Source organism: Salminus brasiliensis, chromosome 6 (genome assembly GCF_030463535.1).
Source record: "Salminus brasiliensis chromosome 6, fSalBra1.hap2, whole genome shotgun sequence".
Classification (NCBI taxonomy): domain Eukaryota; kingdom Metazoa; phylum Chordata; class Actinopteri; order Characiformes; family Bryconidae; genus Salminus; species Salminus brasiliensis.
This window is the reverse complement of record NC_132883.1, coordinates 15019555-15038826: the sequence shown is the minus strand read 5'-3', so window position 1 is coordinate 15038826 and position 19272 is coordinate 15019555. Positions and strand designations below refer to the sequence as shown.

Here is a 19272-nt window from a genome sequence, read left to right as displayed (position 1 = left end):
GGCCACTGTAAGTTTTTGTTTACTGCACGGATGGGTTGAAGGCGGAGGCCAAATTATATCTGTGTCTGACACAAATGGTAAATATGCTTGTCTTGAAATAGGGCGATGGGGCCATGAAGAGAATCTCATCAAGACTAACATTAGAAACGCATGAACGCATGTTGTTTTTCAAACAGCTTCTAATACATGTACTGATGCCATTGCTAAAAACAGTTCAGAAAAAAAGAAAAAGGAGAGATTACTTGTCTAATGCTCTTTTTATTGTACCTGGTTGGGCTGGGCAGATACTCAAAATTCTGGCGGTTCTTTGAAAGAATCGATGCTCACATTGCTACTGTTTTCTTAAAATCTATGGAAATGTGTAACCCCCCCCCCCCTCTCTTTCTCTCTGCTTAGAAACTGAGATACTTTTCATTGGTGTTTAATCATTGAATGTTTAAAAAGACATATAGATCCCCTGGGTTTGTGAAATGTAAAATTAATATTATTATCAAAAATAGGGTTATATATTTTTTTCTATAGGAATGACCCTGAATAAAACAGTGGTATGCCTAGCTGGAGCTCCACCAGTCAGCTTCACTGGTCAGTCTTCACTGTCCTCTTCATTCTTTATAGCTAGTGTCCGAAGTTCCTCTGGATTCAGGATTTTCCTGTAGTGATAAAGTAAATCATGTCATCAAGAGCTAAAATCTGAGAATCTGAAACCCTTCTTCTTCTTTTTTCTCCTTTCTCTAAATGAGCTGCAGTCTAGTTCTTATTAAGCCATGGGCTACATCATCTCCATACTTTTCCATTTCTTTATTTGAATAAATACATGCAGCTCTGACTCTTACCTTCCCCTCCTTCCACCTCAAAGTCATCAGGCAGCAGTTTATCCTGTCGGTTTCCCAGAGTGAAGGCGAGCAGAGACAGCATGAGAGAGTCAAGGATGCAGATGATGGCGAGGATGTAGGCCCAGCGGATAGTGCAGTTACCCAGCGTGTATTTATCTGTCCTCTCTCCGCACATACGCTTTACCTCCGGCGAGTCCCAGCCGTCCGGGTATATCATACAGCCCATCACCAACAGCACCGCTACAACACACACACGCACACACACACCTCAACTCACTACATCACATTGTCACATTGTTTCTAAAAGATTGAAAACCCTGAAAACAAAATGTTTGAATTTTCCTCAGACTTGTAGCTAGTTAGCCTATGAATTAGCACAAAAATTACAGCATGCTCTTATCGCCTTTGATATCAAGCAAAACTAGGCCTATGTTTTTGATAATTCGTAGTTAATTAATAATAATTCGTAATTCGCTTGCCCTGGGTTTCATAAAATCACCGCTTAGCAGTTCACTGATTTTCTCTTCAGCCTATCATTTGCAAGAGCTCTCAGAGGTTTGTATGGCCATGGGAAAAGAAGTCATTAAAAACAGTACATTACAACAGCCAGTGTGTTCAGTTGTGAAGAAATCAACAGAACTACTGATTCTGTCAGCTTTTACAAGCTCATATCAGAATCCTGCTAAAAAATAAATAAGCATTTGTTGTGTTTTGGATGTTAAACCAGCACCAGTGCAGCATTAACTAGCTTAAAACAGCATAGAATTCATAGAGTATTTAGCAAGGCTTTGACAATTTAGTTTTCCCACTTTTTTTTTTTTTTTTTTAGATTTGACACCAGCCAACACACATCTAATGCACCTTTCAGACATTCTGACAAGTCAGTCTACAGCACACATATCCAAATAAGCTTATAAATAAACCCTTATTTATTTATCTATTTATTTATTTATTTATTTATTTGGAAATATACTACAAGTCCGTCAGTTTGACACTATTCTGAGTTTCAGTCATAGTCTGTTTACCTGAAGCGGTTTGCATCCAGGCGCATATCTTGTAAACGCTGCCGGCGTTGCAGAAGAAGAAGAGGCCGAAGCAGATCATGGTGCCGACATTAAGCAGCATCGAGGTGCCGACAAAAAACATGGCAGTCTTGAAGGCCCCTGAGGGAATCGAGCTGAAGTCTAGGACGCTCCCCTTGCACACCAGCTCGGAGGTGATGGGGTTGCCGATGCAGTAGTAGAACAGGCCGAAGTATCCTGCCTGCGGAGTGTTCACACTGTCTCCAATCCAGTACGGCTGGATGAACACCACCATGGTGATGATGGCGAAGCAGATTGTGAAAATAGCCCAGAGCACGCCAATAGCTCTGGCGTTCCTCACATAGTTGGTATGGTAGATTTTAGCCGCCTCTTGGGCAGGAAGCATCTTCTCCATATTGATAACAAGTTGAAGCAAACCAGCAAGGTGAAAAAACTCAGAAATCTCTGAAAAATCTCTCAACAAAGTGTTAACAGTACTCTTTGTCCTTTAATAAGAAAGATCTGCATGTCCTGGAAAGTCCTGAAAGTAATATAACGTTGTAGAGTAGAGAGCACTGACTCTAACGTTGTAGAGTCAGACGAGATCATTGACTGCTGTTCTTTTGTGCTAGAAACAATATCCCAGCCAACAAAGGTGTCAGGATATAAATTATGAATGGTAATGGAATCAGACGAATAAGGTGACGAAACAGTTCACTGGAGTAATTAGATATAGAATAGGTCTTGGCTTTAGGCTAGGTGTTAGCTGGCCTAATGGATATCAGAGACAGGGTTCTTTTCATGGGGCAACAAAAGGGCATTGATGCCTGGATAATACCATGTACTTGCTTCTATTCAGAACAGGTCAGAGATAAAACAGATACAAAGGAGAGTGGGATACAAACTTACAGAGATTAAACACAAGATAGTTTTGCAAACTGTTTTAAGCTGAACATGCTTTTGGTCATCTTGTAGTTACATAGCAACACCATCTGTGGATTCTAACAGCACTGGAACAGATATTTCTGTAATTTTGTGTCATAACGGTAACTTATTTGGTTACTGATCTAAAAAATAATATCCAAACCAAACAATCCAAACCAAACAAACAATCAAAGAAGTCACTAGTCACACATATTCATTTTGAACAGTACATTGTTGTCACCCCCACACAATTTTTTAGTCAATTTTTTGATTGAGTGCTGCTGCCTGCCTGCGCCCTGGCCCAAGCTCTCCTGCTGTGTAAACTCACCAGTCTTAATCCTCTTTACCCCTTGTTCTTCCTTACTTTCTGTTTTTCTGTTTCTGTTTTCTCCCCGTGTTTTGAGTATGATATCGCCTTATTCTGACTGTTCTGTTCTGATACTGCCAGACCCAACTCTCCACTACCCTGCTCCGACACTGTCCTTCTTTGGATTCTCACAATGATTCATTTACGCTCTAGATATTACTTAGCTTTGCATTTAACTGCATGGACTTTCACATTAACACTGAGCATGTGCCCCACCCTCACTCACTCTTTCTGGTCAGTTTCTCGCTTCTTCTTGAGTCATTTGTAGTTCTATCTCCCTGATGCATCCTCGATAACACGGGTGGAGCATTTGGACTGTATATGGCTAGTTGCAGTCATTAAATGGAAGAGTACTTGGGCTGTGAACGAACACAAGCACTGACATGAACGCAGACTGAGAATTGATATCATTCGCTGTTTTGGCGGCACTATGGGGGAACTACACAACTTACATATAATGGCTTATCAGTGTAAATGGATTAAATAGCAAATTCTTGAAAGTTAAACAACATATACATTTTCATCTCCACTTTCCATTTTCGACAGATTTTTGCACCCCACCTCCACCCTATCTCTAAATTCTACCCCTTTCCAACACAGGTAATTCAGACTGTTGAGTGTGTGGTCTAAACTCACAAACAAAATAAAGAAATGCCACAAAATATTTGCTTGTTTTGGTTGAAGATTACATGCAGTATAACTATAAATAGTTCACCACTTGATATAGGGATCCTTTTGAGAATAAGCCTTTTGTCATTAATCTGGCCAAATAGAAATGATAGCTGTCAATCAAAGATGCCAGTAAAATACATCAAAGTTAGGTGAACTATGGCCGTCTTATCACTTTGTGGTTTGTCATCCTTCTTCCAGGTTCGATTTGAGTAGAAGTTGTTGACCACACTAAACTTGCTAACTCCATTTGACCACCACAAAGTTCCAAATGTGGGCATAACCATAGACGCTGGCTATGACGCCGTGAATGACACCGCGAATAACGCTGTGACTTCAGTGGTCTATGGTGCTGGGTTTGTAAGGCTGTCAGCTGGTGCTTGAGTCATAGCAATGCACTTTAGTTGTGTTTGAGAAAGATGACCTTTGTTAACATTGGTCCTGATGCATGATAGGAGCACTTATATATAGGAGCAGCTCATTTAGTTCCAGTCCGACTTAGCAGCTGCACGATCCAGAAACACCATGTTGAAGGTTCTGGTCATGGTCAGTCTGTGCCTGGCGGCCACGGCTCTGCCAGCCTATCCTGATTCTCCTGTCATTCCTGACTCTCCTAATTCTCCAGCTGTTCCTGAGAATGAGGGAATTATCATCAACCTGGTAAGAGTATAGAAACACAATAGAAAGCAGTGGAACTAATTCTTTACAGTTGTCTGTCAAGTTACACAGGTGCCAAAAAGGTTCTTCGGTGCAGTGCCACTGAAAATGTATTTTGTTGTGTTGGATTTATGAGGTTTTTGCCTTACAGCACAGATATGCAAGCATAGAGAACCTGGTTTGAATAGTTTTCCACATAATGGGAACTTTTATTTTTTAGAATGTAAAGTGTAAAATTTGAAATGCTTCTGGGATTCAGTTACGTGTTTTTTATTGAGTAATATTCTCCTTCACACCAAATTTAGTGGTGATCTGACTGTGTTCAGGTACATATCCAAGGGATTTTCTAGGCAGATGCCACCTCATGTTGTTGCTACCTTTCCATGTTTAATCTCCTAGCTCACACATCCATGTTAAACATTAAGTTATGTAGCGAAAGATGCCTTGAAAGAGTCTCTCAATGTCTTGGTCTGAGTGGTAAGAGGTGGTCCCACCGGCTGATTAGAGGGAATATTCCAATAGCAGCTACACACATAGAGCAATACTTTTTCACATGTCCTATATTCTCTGTTTTGTTTTGTTTTTTTTTATAGTAAAAATGATCTTATGACAACGTGTACATCATGTTAGGAGTCTTCCCCAGGATTCTTATTGGTATATAGTAGTGTTATTCATTGTGCCACACTAACCACATAGCAGGATATGAGAGCTTAGCCATAAATGTATCTGTATCTATTTTTGAATCTGTCTGACTCTTCTGTTCTACAGAAAAATGGAGAACTGTGTCTGTTCAGCGTGCAGTGTAAGAGCTCCTGCTGCCATCGCCCCTCTGGGATAAGCCTTGCTCGCTGTGCCCCACGTGCTGCAGAGCGGGAGGCATGTTCCAAAAAGGTACCGATCAGCATAAGTGCCATAACAATACATAAAGCTATCAGTATTTATCAGCTTAGCTCAGTGCCAGTATGGGTTAAGAGATGGTTCTATTATATTATTGGTAATTGGTTCTGGGTAAATGTTTTGGTAAAGTATATTAATATATAAACTTAATATACAGTATAAATACATAGTTGGCAGTATATGACCTAAGAACATTCTCAGGGTTTCCTCTACTTGGATCCTTCAAATACACGTCAAGGTCATATTATCAGAACACAGAACAGAGAGTTGTACAGACTGATAAGAGTCATTTGGAAGCCTAATCAGCAGTAGTGGAAAATGGCAGTTCCAGGTTTTGGAGATGGTTCAGGTTTTGGTTCTCACACAACAGGCATTTTTTGGACTGGACTGACCTACCCTCTTTTTGGAGATCTAGCTTCCTGCCCTTGTTTCAAGGCCAACCCAGATCCTCACTCAGTTAATCAGGCCTTCTAAGGGCAATGACGAGAATGTTGAGTTGATTAGAATTGGAGCCAGAGTCTGCAAGGTAGAAGGTAGATATCAAGGAAAATTCTCTGTTGCGATATTTCACCAACTCTCATCACTGTCACTCTGTGTCTCCTGCAGAGTGACAGTGATGGGGCTGAAAGCACCAGTAAAAGCACTAAAAAGAGTTTAGTGGTGCAGAGGTGGTGCAGACGTTGGGTCTGAGTAGGCTCAGGAGCACAACATTCAAGATAAAGTACACTGGCCCAAGACAGGGATGTGACCACGCTCTCAGGTTCTTTGAGCAAAGCTATAGACAAACCTCCTTTGGTTCTCTGAGAACCACAGAACGTTCTTAAAACCTTTAATGCTATAATGATAAAATCATGCTCTTATGCTATAAGCAGTATAATAGTCATGTTTAAAACAGAGATCTGTGAGTATTTTTTGAGAACCTTCACATAATAGAAAAAGGTTGTATAGCAGTTTAAGAGTCTGTCTTAGAACCTTCACATTATGTAAAAAAAAATCTTGTTTGTACTCTCCCACTATCACATATAATGCTTCCGACGGTTGAGGACTCACACGTGCCTTATTCAACACATGGGCAATCAGCCACCACCTCTTTTCAAACTGCTGCTGGTGCAATATCACTGGGCAACCAACGTACTTGGCAGAAAACGCTGGGTACCCAACTCTGATGCATCGGCTAGCAGACGCCCGTGCCAGCCAGCATCACACTGAAGTAATGTGGGGAATAAGAAAGACATCTACCCACCCGGAGAAAGCAAGGCCAATTGTGCTCTCTCAGGCTCCGACTGCTGATAGCTGGCAGCATTACCTAAGATTTGAACCAGAGATCCTCAGGTCCACTGGACCATTTAGAGCTAGAAGAACAACGTAATGGTTCTTTAGAAACCAAAAGTGGTTCAAGCTATCATTTGCTAGTTCTGACCATGCCTTGAACTTTGGGAGAACTTTGGGAGTCTGAGGTGTTTTGGGCTCGAGTTCAGATGGCTTCTGCTTTGTGGTAGGAACCCAGTCCCCCCTCTGATATTTAGAGCCAGGAGTGATGAATGACAGGTTTAAAAGGGAGGAGACTGGGTGGTGAAGAGTTGTACAGACTTCTTGTAGACACATAAAGAAGAGGTAGAGAGCTTCAAGCATGTTCCTCCTCAAAAATGTAAAAAAAGTGTGTAGTACTCCCCTTATTTTTAAGACTGTGTGTAAGATTTCTTGTTGTGTTCCTGACAATAACATCAAGCCAGTCCTGTGAGTAACATGCTAAATGTTTACTGAATAAATGACTCTTATACATATTCTCCACACAGACTCTGTATGGTACATATTACTACTGCACCTGTGAGAGCGGACTCAAGTGTGAAGGTCGCTGGTCCATTGGAGGCTCAATCACTAACACTAACTTCGGAACCTGTGTGGACTCCAACGCTCCCAACTAAAGATTTCAGGACCAAAGCATAACAGAACGTCCTTAATACCCTCAATGCCATAATGATTAAATAACGCTCATATGCTGTATAATAGTCATAATTCAAAATACGTAAATGAATAAGGAATTGTGAAGTAGCTCAATGCACTGTCTATTACTATAACTATTTAATATCAGTTTCCTGTGCAATTTTAATGAAATCTTTTTAGTAGTGTACCTTAGCCAAATTTCTCAGGTTACTGTGAGAAATGCAAGTTGTAATGTATCAAAAGAATATGCAGTCAAAATACACATTCTGTATAATGTGCCATGCAGTATCTCACTGAACAAGGACCCTAGGATACTATTTACCCAATAAAACTTTCTGCAAGCATAAGCAATAAGAGTCTAATACATTCCTCCTGTAATTGGCCTGTGGTCTAGGTGCCAGATTGATGGCACAGGATGAGCAGGTAGATGGCAGTGTTGCTCACACATATGAATGTTGAGAATGAGAGAGAACAGTCCATACTGGGGCTGTAGGTCTAACTATTGAACCCATAATATTCATATTCATGCCATGTTTTGTATTTGTGTCATTTTAGTATGTGTGATAGTGATTATTAAATTAATTAATCAGTTATGTACATCAGTATCAAATATCTGTTATTGTGAGAATCTGAGAGAGTAGATGAACCTGTTTCTGAGAGGCATAACTATAAAAATGACACATTTGTAATTATTGTAAATAATTAGCTAAATATTTGAATATTTTTATGTTTCAAAATAACAAGAAGAAAGGAAAAAGGGCCCAAATGTAGTTACTGTAATAGTAATTTTGTGATATTCTTGGGCTGCCTGGCATATGCTGTTCTTTTGGGGTTTTTCCAAAGATTCTGATGTTTAAGTCAGGGGACTGTGAGGGTCAAAAAGAGGACAAAATCTACAGCTTGCACCTCTTGAGGTAGATAATTGATGATCTGAAGGTGTGTTAAGGATCCTATCCTGCTGCATAAGCAATCCTTTGTTTCCCATTCAGCCTTTTAAGATGGTGAGATGTGTTGCTGGTATCCAGTATGCAGTTTCACCAGCTGCACCACAAGCCCAAAGCTCGATCAATGCACACCTGTGCTTAACAGTTGGAAAGGTTTTCTTTTTATAAAATTCTGCACACCTTTGTTCACTGCAGCCAAAATGTTCTATTATTTTCATCAGTCCACGTTTTTGAAAGAATTTCCAAAATGCATCAGGGTTGTTTAGCTTTTTTCCTTTTAATGTATTTTACAGTCCCACCAGTTATTTGATTTGTCTTTCTAGCAATCCTGCAAGCTAACATTTTCTTGGTCTTCCAGACCTTAACTTGACCTCCCCTGTTCCTGTTAACTGCCATGTCTTAACTATATTATAATCTTAGAAAATGGCTACCTGAAAACACTTCTTATAGCCTTCTTCTGATTTGTAGGCATCAGTATTTTTACGTTTTGGGCAGTTGCTTAGAGGTGTCCATGCCTGCTGAATGTTTGAAGGTATGAAGAGTGAGAATTTTCATAAAGCTTTAAAATTTGAACCACTGTCCTGTTAATGACTGTGAACAGACCATAGCCCCAACAAACTCATTAACCCCTTAACTCAGAAAGGCTTATCACACACAAAAGCATATTACTCAGTACCCACAGGGACCTCTGTACAAACTGGTGTGGCTATTCTTTTAGTAACAGAAGTTTATAATAACACCTGCCATTGTCCATAGGTGTTTTAAGAGGTTAAGGTCTGTGATCTGAGAGCTTCTGAAGTTCCTAAATGTCTGCATGATGCTTATTTCTTTTTTTACTTCTAAATTGAATAAAAACAAGAAACTACATTAATTCTGCATTAAAATTTTTTAAGATGAACTATTCCCAGTAACAGTATTTTTGACTAGTGGTGCCCAAACCTTGGCAGACTACTGTATATCAGCCTCTAGTCTCTACCCAAAACTGTTGCTTAATATACACATCACTGGCTCGATTTAAAGGATGATGCAAAAAATGACAAGAAAAGCAATTCCCCCCCCTTACCTTCTGCCATTCCTAATCACTTAAGATCTCTGTTAATTTTATTCATGTACAGGAACATGCTATTTGAATTATGCTACATTCCCATTGAATTCAATGAACTCAGTGACACCTGCTTGTTTGAGTTTGTACTTTAGATGTAAATGCACAAGAGAATAAAGGTATCTGAAAGGCTTTTTATACCCGCTGTTTGAACTCCACCTTTCCCCCTTTTTACATTTCAAACACTGCATATAATAACCTAATTATTGGTCTATTTAGGCCAAAATCATACACATGTTTTTTCCTGCACTGAAAAGTCAAAAATGCTTCTTCTTATTTTTCACAAATGTTTTTCTCACCCTCAACACAAACGGAAGTGTAGGTGGCCTCCAAACAAGGCCAGAACCAAAGTTGGCATGTAGCAGTCGTGGCACCTGTTTCATTTATTAGTTTATAAATTAACTTTGTGTTCTTCCTCAGGCAGATCACATCAATGAGGCTGAAAGTTTTCAATGGAAAACAGGTGGATACATGTACACAAGCCAAAAACAGAAAGGTCAGTGTTATAGGGAAGCAGGTTGTGGTGCTTAGTTAGTGTGATTGGAGATCTGGCAACACTATGTTGAAAGCTCTGTTGGTGATTACTTTGTGCCTGATGGCCATAGCTCTGGACGACTCTCCTGAAACTGGGGGCAATATCATCGACCCGGTATTTTACGGTGAAATTTCAGCTTAATGCTGCGACATAAGGCAAACACGGCATATTGCAAGGATCATTTCAAACTTTTTATATCAGTCAGATCCAGCAAATACATAAACCATAGTCATGAACTGTCACTACTTTAAAAAACAGGCAGAAAGAATGGCTATAATAATGAAAAATACTACAGTATTCATGATCCGGTCTTGGCTGCACAGTTTTACTGTCTGTTGCTTCCCTACATAATTCTACAGATAATGTACAGCTGAGTTGCTGCTAACTCCCCACTGTTCGTGCCAAAAGAACTCACTCTGTGCAGACCATCAGTGGCTCACCTTGTGTTGTGCTTAAACCCCGACCACTAGACAGCAGTGTTGTACTTTGATCCCACTGTTCTGATTGCAGAAACGTAGAGAAACTTTTCTTTTACTCAGATTTTTTAATATGGTGTTTTTTTTTACATCATAAGTTTTCCTGAAATCTGGAAAAAAGTTATTCTTTGTCTATTTCTGAATCTGTATTGTGCTCCAATTTAATATCTGTTGTACAGAGCAACAGTGAGCTATGTGCTTAGACGCCACCAGCCTGGCTTGCTGTGCCTCACATGCTGCAGAGAGAAAGAAGGTACAGACCAGCTTCACCACCTGCACCATGCTTTGACCACTCATACAACCACTCATACAACCACTCACACAACCACTCACACAACCACTCACTCTGTAAAATGATGCATAAATCCACAACGCTCATTTCAGCTGAAGGTGAAACTGAGAGAACTGTTCTGGCCTTCTATGCAGACTCTGAAGCACAGTTATCATTGTGTCTCTTCAGTATAATTCATGTGGAAAACGCAGCTGCAGTGGAAGCCTGCTTGTCACACTAATCTGTTGTGCTTTTCATGTGCACACACACTTACAAATAAAGGTGCTTACTGGAATCGAAAGCGGTTCTTCTATGGCATCGCTCGACGAACCCTTTAAAGCACCTTTGTTTTTAAGAGTGTACATCAAGGCAAGAATGAAAGGTGTCAACACAATGTTAGGCTACTTAGATTTTCACACCGATGTTGCAGCCATGGAAAATCTTATCTGACCATGGAGGTTTAAAGTGACTGATAAGAATCACCCACAAAGCCTAATCAGGAATGGCTGTAAGTGGCATTCCTATGTTTTGACACTGGTAATGACTTTGGTATTGCTACAGCAGAAGCCTTCATACAAACATGACTGGAAACACCACAGCTGCACACATTATTTACAGTAATTTTAGTAATCCCCCCTTGGACTGCACTGCACAGAGGATGCAGAAAGTTGAACCCCTAAACAGGCCGAACGTGTTATTACACACTTCTAATACCAAGGAATATCCTTATCAATTGTCACAGAAGTCCCTGTAGTTGCTGAATAATGTCTAATAAGCCTAAGGGGGTCAGGGGTTAAGGTAGAACATCCACAAAATGTAAAGGCTACATATCAATGATATCTGTAATTGTGCTGTTTACTGTATGTGGGATATGGTCATTTGGAATATATGGAATTTCAGATATTTAACCACTGCAATTTATACTCCACACAGAGCTTGTTTGACACATATTACATCTACCTCTGCGAGGATGTACTCAAATGTGAATGTAACTGGTCCGTTAGAGGTCTCATCGTCAACCAACTTTGGAATCTGTGAGGGAGAACTTCCTAATAAGCCTTTCTGCACAAAACAGGGAAGAACATCCTGAACGGCCTTCATGGAAAAGCCACCGGATAGTTATTGATGCTGCGTTAAACGTAATTAAAAACACATACATAAATATGGAATTGTAAATTGCTTTAATTAAAGTCTTTTCACAAATCATGTTGGTTTTCTGCATCTTAGCTCATGTTTACTTTACAGTTGCAATTGTGATAACCTGAATACAAGGCATCCCAGAAACACATTTAGAGGGAGGAATGGAGTTTGACAGGGATTTTTGCAGCTACAAAAAAGTCACCTACTAAAGCACATTTTAAAGCACCTGAAGCATTTGGAGTGTTTCATGAAAAGGTCAGGTTATTTCTACCCCTACCTAACAAATTTCTTTTACATTTGGTCAGTGGCAGGGTGTCAGATTGTTGGTTGCTGAGTGTGTAGATGGTGGTGTCGCTCATACATGTCAAAATGGAGGATGTGAGAAACCAGTTCCCTGGCAGGACTGAATCAGAGGAGGTCAGCAGTGGGAGCAGGGATGGTTTGTCTTGTTTTACAACCTGCAGGGTTTGGGTTATCTCCTAAAGCACGGTTTGCTTTAGGGTTGCTCTGGTGGCTAGTAGCTGCCTAAAAAAGCTAGCCTAAGAAAGCATCACTAACTCAGGACTTATAAAAGCTAGTTACAGCTCAACCAACTGCTCCAAGCCATCATGCATCAATCAGTATGCAAATTTGACCATTACATTTGGGAAGCTAGGATATACATTGCTGAGAAAAATAATTTGTACCCGTATAAATTAAGAGTGGGGACCTGGGGTTTAGCGTCCAGCACAGCTTGGTGAATTCCCTGCTCAAGCAAACCTACTGAAAATGAACTGGTGAGTTAATTCAGGTGTGTTATAGCAGGACAAATACTAAATACAGGACCCACTGACCAACCGCTTCCCATAAGTGGGGATCCTTTTGGCCTAATGTTCTTAAATCAGCCACACTAAAGGACATCTGAGCATTAACTACCAGTCCCTCCACACTATCTCTATGAGGTTCAAGGACTTTTACAAGGCCACTTTGAAACCTTGAAGTAAATGAGCCTTTCAGAGGTAGACTTGCAAGATCAAGATATTTTTGGCAAGTATGAGACATGCTGTGATGTTTCTCACCTGGCAGCTCTCCTCTGGATGTCATTTTTGCCTGGCCTATTTCCAACAGTGGAAAAATGAACTCTTTGAGTCTTTGAGTTGAGCAAGGTTTACAGTTTCTTAAGTTTTAATGTGGTATCTTTTGTTATTTCCTGGATAGTCCTTGCTGCACCCCAGGGGCTATGCATTCCTCAGAGGATTCACCACTGTTTTCTGTATTTTGGGGGATAATTTTGGAGCTAATAGCTCTTACTGTGATCTTAGCAATAACTTAGAATAGTGCCATAGTGTGCTGCTTGTTATGACATTTTAGTCTACCTCCCATTGCTGAACAGGTTCTATTTGAAAGATGATCAAATTCAACTGCATTTTGTTGAATAAAATGACCCTGTGTGTTTTTTCTCAGATTGCCTATATTCAGTCTTCAAACTATGAAAATAAACAACAAAGAAAGTTAATAATATTTTAATAATTAACAATCATTAACCAAACACCTCAGGGCTCTAAGAGGTCAACCGTGTCTACAGTTTCAACACTCTATCATACACTGCAAATTCAAATTCATGTTATTTTGGTGTGTGTGATCAAGTTTAACAAATGATTGTATTTGTTTGCATAGATGCATTCATTTGTGTATCTACTGCCTTACTGAACTGAATGCATCAATGATGTGCATCTTTGTAGAAGCATATTAATACTCTAGTCTCAGGAGCTTGCTACTATTAATTGTGCTACTACTTCCACTGCTACTACTACTACAACTACTACTAATAATTGTAAAATTAATACTACTACTTTTACTACTAGTAATAATAATAAAATATGGCTACTTCTGCTACTATGACTATTACTAAAACTACTATCTTCCACTATTAATATCACCACCATTAACTATCATTACTCTGACCATCACTGCCATGACTATATCAAGTTATACTACACCATGATTCATATATTATGATCAGAGCAGTTTAACAGTATAGATGGTTTGATAACTTTTATCAATAATTTCTAAATAGTTCTGACCAGAGGAGGATGGGTTTCTTCCTCCAGCTCTGAGGGAGTTTTTCCTTGCCACTGTCGCCGTTGGCTTGCTCACTGGGGGTCTTGGATGCATCATGTCTTCTTACATTATTTCTTTTTTTCCCTGTATTTTACTAATTACTAATTATGTAAAGCTGCTTTGTGACAACAGTTGTAAAAAGCGCTATACTAATACATTTGACTTGACTTGACTTGACTAGACTACTACTACTTGCACTTCTACTACAACTACTACTACAGCTTCTACTGTTGATACCAATTCTACTAATACTAACAATAATAATACTGCTACTACTACTACTGCTACTAACAATAATAATACTGCTACTACTACTACTACTACTGCTACTAACAATAATAATACTGCTACTACTACTACTACTACTACTACTACTGCTACTTACAATAATAATACTGCTACTACTACTACTACTACTACTACTGCTACTAACAATAATAATACTGCTACTACTACTACTACTACTACTACTGCTACTTGCAATAATAATACTGCTACTACTACTACTACTACTACTGCTACTAACAATACTACTACTACTACTACTACTAACAATACTACTACTACTACTATTGCTACTAACAATACTACTACTACTACTACTACTACTAACAATACTACTACTACTACTACTAACAATAATAATGCTGCTACTTCTACTAATACTACTACTACTACTACTACTACTGCTACTAACACTAATACTGCTACTACTACTAACAATAATAATGCTGCTACTACTACTACTACTACTACTGCTACTAACAATACTACTACTACTACTACTACTAACAATACTACTACTACTACTACTACTAACAATAATAATACTGCTACTACTACTACTACTACTACTGCTACTAACAATAATAATACTGCTACTACTACTACTACTACTACTACTGCTACTAACAATAATAATACTGCTACTACTACTACTACTACTGCTACTAACAATACTACTACTACTACTATTACTGCTACTAACAATACTACTACTACTACTACTAACAATACTACTACTACTACTAACAATAATAATGCTGCTACTTCTACTACTACTACTACTACTACTACTGCTACTAACAATAATACTGCTACTACTACTAACAATAATAATGCTGCTACTACTACTACTACTACTACTACTAACAATAATAATACTGCTACTACTGCTACTAATACTAACAATACTACTACTACTACTACTAACAATAATAATACTGCTACTACTGCTACTAATACTAACAATACTACTACTACTACTACTAACAATAATAATGCTGCTACTTCTACTACTACTACTACTACTGCTACTAACAATAATACTGCTACTACTACTAACAATAATAATACTGCTACTACTAATACTACTACTACTAACAATAATAATACTGCTACTACTACTACTACTACTACTACTACTACTGCTACTAACAATACTACTACTACTACTACTACTACTACTAACAATACTACTACTACTACTACTACTGCTACTAACAATACTACTACTACTACTACTACTACTACTAACAATAATAATGCAGCTACTACTACTACTACTGCTACTAACAATAATAATGCTGCTACTACTACTACTACTACTACTACTACTACTACTACTACTACTGCTACTAACAATAATAATACTGCTACTACTACTAATACTACTACTACTACTGCTGCTACTAACAATAATATTGCTGCTACTACTACTACTACTACTACTACTACTGCTGCTACTAACAATAATAATACTGCTACTACTACTACTACTACTAATACTACTACTACTGCTACTAACAATAATAATACTGCTACTACTACTACTACTAATAATAATAATACAAATACTTCTACTACTAAAATATAAATACTACTAATACTACTGCTTGTATTACTACTACAACTACTACTACTGGTTCTACTGCAGTTATTACTACTACTACTACTACTGTAATGCTACTACTACTACTGCTGTTAAAGAAATACTAATAAAATTAAAGGAAGTCAAAATGCTTTATTTAATAAAAGACAGTATGCACTTTAATCAGACATGATGACACAGGACTGAATGTGAGAGTGAAAGAGTGGTGAGGAAATGTGTGAGGACACGCAACATTTAGCTGACATAGCAATTTCATAGAGTAGATAATACAGCTTTTCTCCTGTACTAAAAGAATCAATAATCCCCCTTTTTTTGAACCAACCATTTTTTGCATTTCAAGCACTGCATATAATGGCCTAATTGGCTTCTTAGGCTAATAATATGACACATGATTTTTGCATTTCCTCTTGTGTTCACTTTCACGAATGCTTTTGTCACCCTCAACATGAACTGAAGTGTAGGTGGCCTCCAAATAAGGGCAGGAGAAAATGTGGCATTAAGCAGTTAGTGAACAGTGACACCTGTTTCATTCATTTGTTTAAACGTGAACTCCATGTTCCTCTACAATGGATTACAGTGTTTATTTTGGATTTGGTTCAAATACGGTGGTCCTACATTATCAAAGGCAAACAGGTGGACCCACGTACACAAGCCAAAAATAGATAGGTCAGTGTTATAGAAAAGCGTCCAGAAGGTCATGGTGCTTAGTTGTTGTGACTGGAGATCTGACCACACCATGTTGAAGGCTCTCTTGGTGATTACTCTGTGCCTGACGGCCATGGCTCTGGACGAGTCCCCTAAATCTCCTGAGGTTCCTGAAACTGGGGGCATTATCATCAACCTGGTAAGATCACAGAAACCTGAATTGAATGGAATATTTATTGATTCTCAAAAGCCATGTATACGTGGCTCTGCAGAGCTTCACACGATTCTAGGCCTCTTTTTCTGTTTGTGTGTCTGTTCCTGAATCTGTATTGTGCTCTATTTAAAATATCTGTTGTACAGAACAATGGTGAGTTGTGTATGGTCAGTGGTCAGTGTAAGAGCTCCTGTTGCCATCGCAAGGATGCCACCAGCCTGGCTCGCTGTGCCCCACGTGCTGCGGAGCGAGAGACGTGTTCCAAGAAGGTATGGACCAGCTTCGCCACCTGCACTGTGCTTTAACCACTCACACAAACACTCACACAAGCACTCACATCGTACAATGATGCATAAATCCACAACGCTCATTTCAGCTGAAGGTGAAACTGAGAGAACTGTTCTGAGCTTCTATGCAGACTCTGAAACACAGTCATCATTGTGTCTCTTTAGTATAATTCATACGCAAAAGCAGCTGCAGAACAGAAGCACTTTTTGGAACCAACCTCCAGCTTCACCACCAGCACCACGCTTTAACCACTCACACAACCACTCAGTCAACCACTTACACAGTACAATGATGCATGGACCAGACCGGCAAAGCTCATTTCAGTGGAGGCCTGCATGGTACACTTGCTTTATTCTGCTTTTTCTGTGCAGATATATTTAAACTTTAAAAGTTTAACCCTTTAATATTTGATACATATTCGAGTTTACACAAGTGTGATCTTAAATCATTATTAAATAATATATACATAATAGCAATAATATATAATTAAGTAAATAAACAATGAATTACTTAAATAACAAAAAATCACATGTTTTTTACTTCCTGGTGGATTATCCATGCACTGCAAGTGTCAAATTACATTTTATTTTAAAGGCAACCCAGACTATAAGGGGTTAAACATGGTTGTTAAAAAGTGTTATTTAATTTGTTTTATTCAAATAAAAGAAAATAATTTACACAATCTGGCAAATAGAGTTTTTAAAGGGCTCAACCAAATGTGAGGAACTTCTACACATTTCCCACAACTTGGAACATCTTATCTGACCATAGAGGTCTAAAGACACTGATAAAAGGTCACTTAAAACAACTAATCAAGAACAGCTAAATATGGCAGTCACAAGGTTTTGGCATTGCCACAACAAAACTTTTCCTACCAGCATGAGAACATTACATATTTGCCATGTAATGTCTCCTGCACAATGGTGCATGCTTACAGTGATTGTGTTGATGACACCCAGTAAAATCACTGGGTTTATTAGTGTGTTTGTAAGATTTGTGAGGTTTTGTGAGGCCTGCAGTTGTATTTGAAGTGGTTTCAGCTGCTGGCTAATGTTGCACAGCCAGTAGTTAGAAGCCATGTGATGGGCAGGTGCAGGAGAAGGGCAATCAATATTCAAAATATGCGACATTTCAATCCAAAATTGAAACCCTAAACCCTGTTTAATATGGGAATGTGGGAATGAAGATGTATTTCAGATTGAATTCTAGTGCTTTTGCTGGTCAGTCAAGTGTTCTAGAAGTCCATCATGTCTGTTGACCCCCCACAGTCAGAATTGGGCCGTAAAATTGTCCTCCTGGAATGTAAAAAGTATTGATGTAATGTTGTACTTGGACATGAATGACATTATGTAACATTTATTATGTATCATCACTTTGTAACTTTGGTTAAGCAGGCAGGACAATGCTTGCAATTACCTATTATAAATTACACATTAATAAAGTACTAGAGAAAAGATGAGGTAAAATTAAAAATGTAGAACTGCTTAATGAAAACATTTATTAAGTATGATATCTGATACTTAACCACTGCATCCTGTCCTCCACACAGAGCCTGTATGGAACATATTACTTTTGCCCCTGTGAGAGCGGACTCAAATGTGAAGGTGACTGGTCCATTGGTGGTTCAATCGTCAACACCAACTTCGGAATCTGTGAGGACCCCAGAGCTTCCTAAGAAGACTTTCTGCACAAAACACGATGAAATGTTATTAATGGCCTTAATGGAAAAGTCACTGGATGCTCATTGGGGTTGCATTAAACATAATACAAAACACATAAATTAATATGGAATTGTGAATTACTCAAAAAGTTAGAAAATGGCCTGTACTTCATCATGTCCATTCATATATCATTATCAATTTCATTGGCATCCTTTTTAAAAAGTTAGGGGCAGTGGTGGCTCAGCAGTTAGAGCGCCAGGATATCGATAACAGGGTTGTGGGTTCGATTCCCGGGCTCAGCAAGCTGCCACTGTTGGGCCCTTGAGCAAGGCCCTTTACCCTCTCTGCTCCCCGGGCGCTGGAGTTGGCTGCCCACCGCTCTGGGTGTGTGTGTACTCACTGCCCCTAACTTGTGTGTGTGAGTGTGTGTTCACTACCAGATGGGTTAAATGCGGAGGACACATTTTGCTGTACAGTGACAAATACGTGCACCTTTACCTTTACCTTTAATACTGCACCTTAGCCAAAGACGTTTTTACTGTATTATGTATTCAAAGCACAATATATTCAAATTGCTAATCGATCACATGCACTACTATGCAGCCAAAATACACATTATCAGTATGTCAAGAAACATCTCATGGTGAAAGGACTATTATTTACTTATTATGATTATATTTAGGATCATTTAC

At 38.8% G+C, this 19272-nt stretch overlaps 3 protein-coding genes across 3 annotated transcripts; 2 read left to right on the top strand and 1 right to left on the bottom strand.

The window, feature by feature from the left end:
* Positions 1–583: 583 nt before the first annotated feature.
* Positions 584–2270, bottom strand: lhfpl5b (LHFPL tetraspan subfamily member 5b). Its single transcript, XM_072681218.1, has 3 exons — positions 1859–2270; positions 815–1073; positions 584–650 (listed from the first exon to the last, which is right to left on the bottom strand). Exons 1-3 carry the CDS (start codon positions 2268–2270, stop codon positions 584–586), a joined length of 738 nt encoding a protein of 245 aa, XP_072537319.1.
* Positions 2271–4340: 2070 nt separating this feature from the next.
* On the top strand, positions 4341–7650 carry LOC140556829 (colipase-like). Its single transcript, XM_072680909.1, has 3 exons — positions 4341–4475; positions 5241–5363; positions 7166–7650. Exons 1-3 carry the CDS (start codon positions 4341–4343, stop codon positions 7292–7294), a joined length of 387 nt encoding a protein of 128 aa, XP_072537010.1. The 3' UTR covers positions 7295–7650.
* Positions 7651–16466: 8816 nt separating this feature from the next.
* On the top strand, positions 16467–18699 carry LOC140556828 (colipase-like). Its single transcript, XM_072680908.1, has 3 exons — positions 16467–16616; positions 16778–16900; positions 18469–18699. Exons 1-3 carry the CDS (start codon positions 16470–16472, stop codon positions 18592–18594), a joined length of 396 nt encoding a protein of 131 aa, XP_072537009.1. The 5' UTR covers positions 16467–16469; the 3' UTR covers positions 18595–18699.
* Positions 18700–19272: the final 573 nt, after the last annotated feature.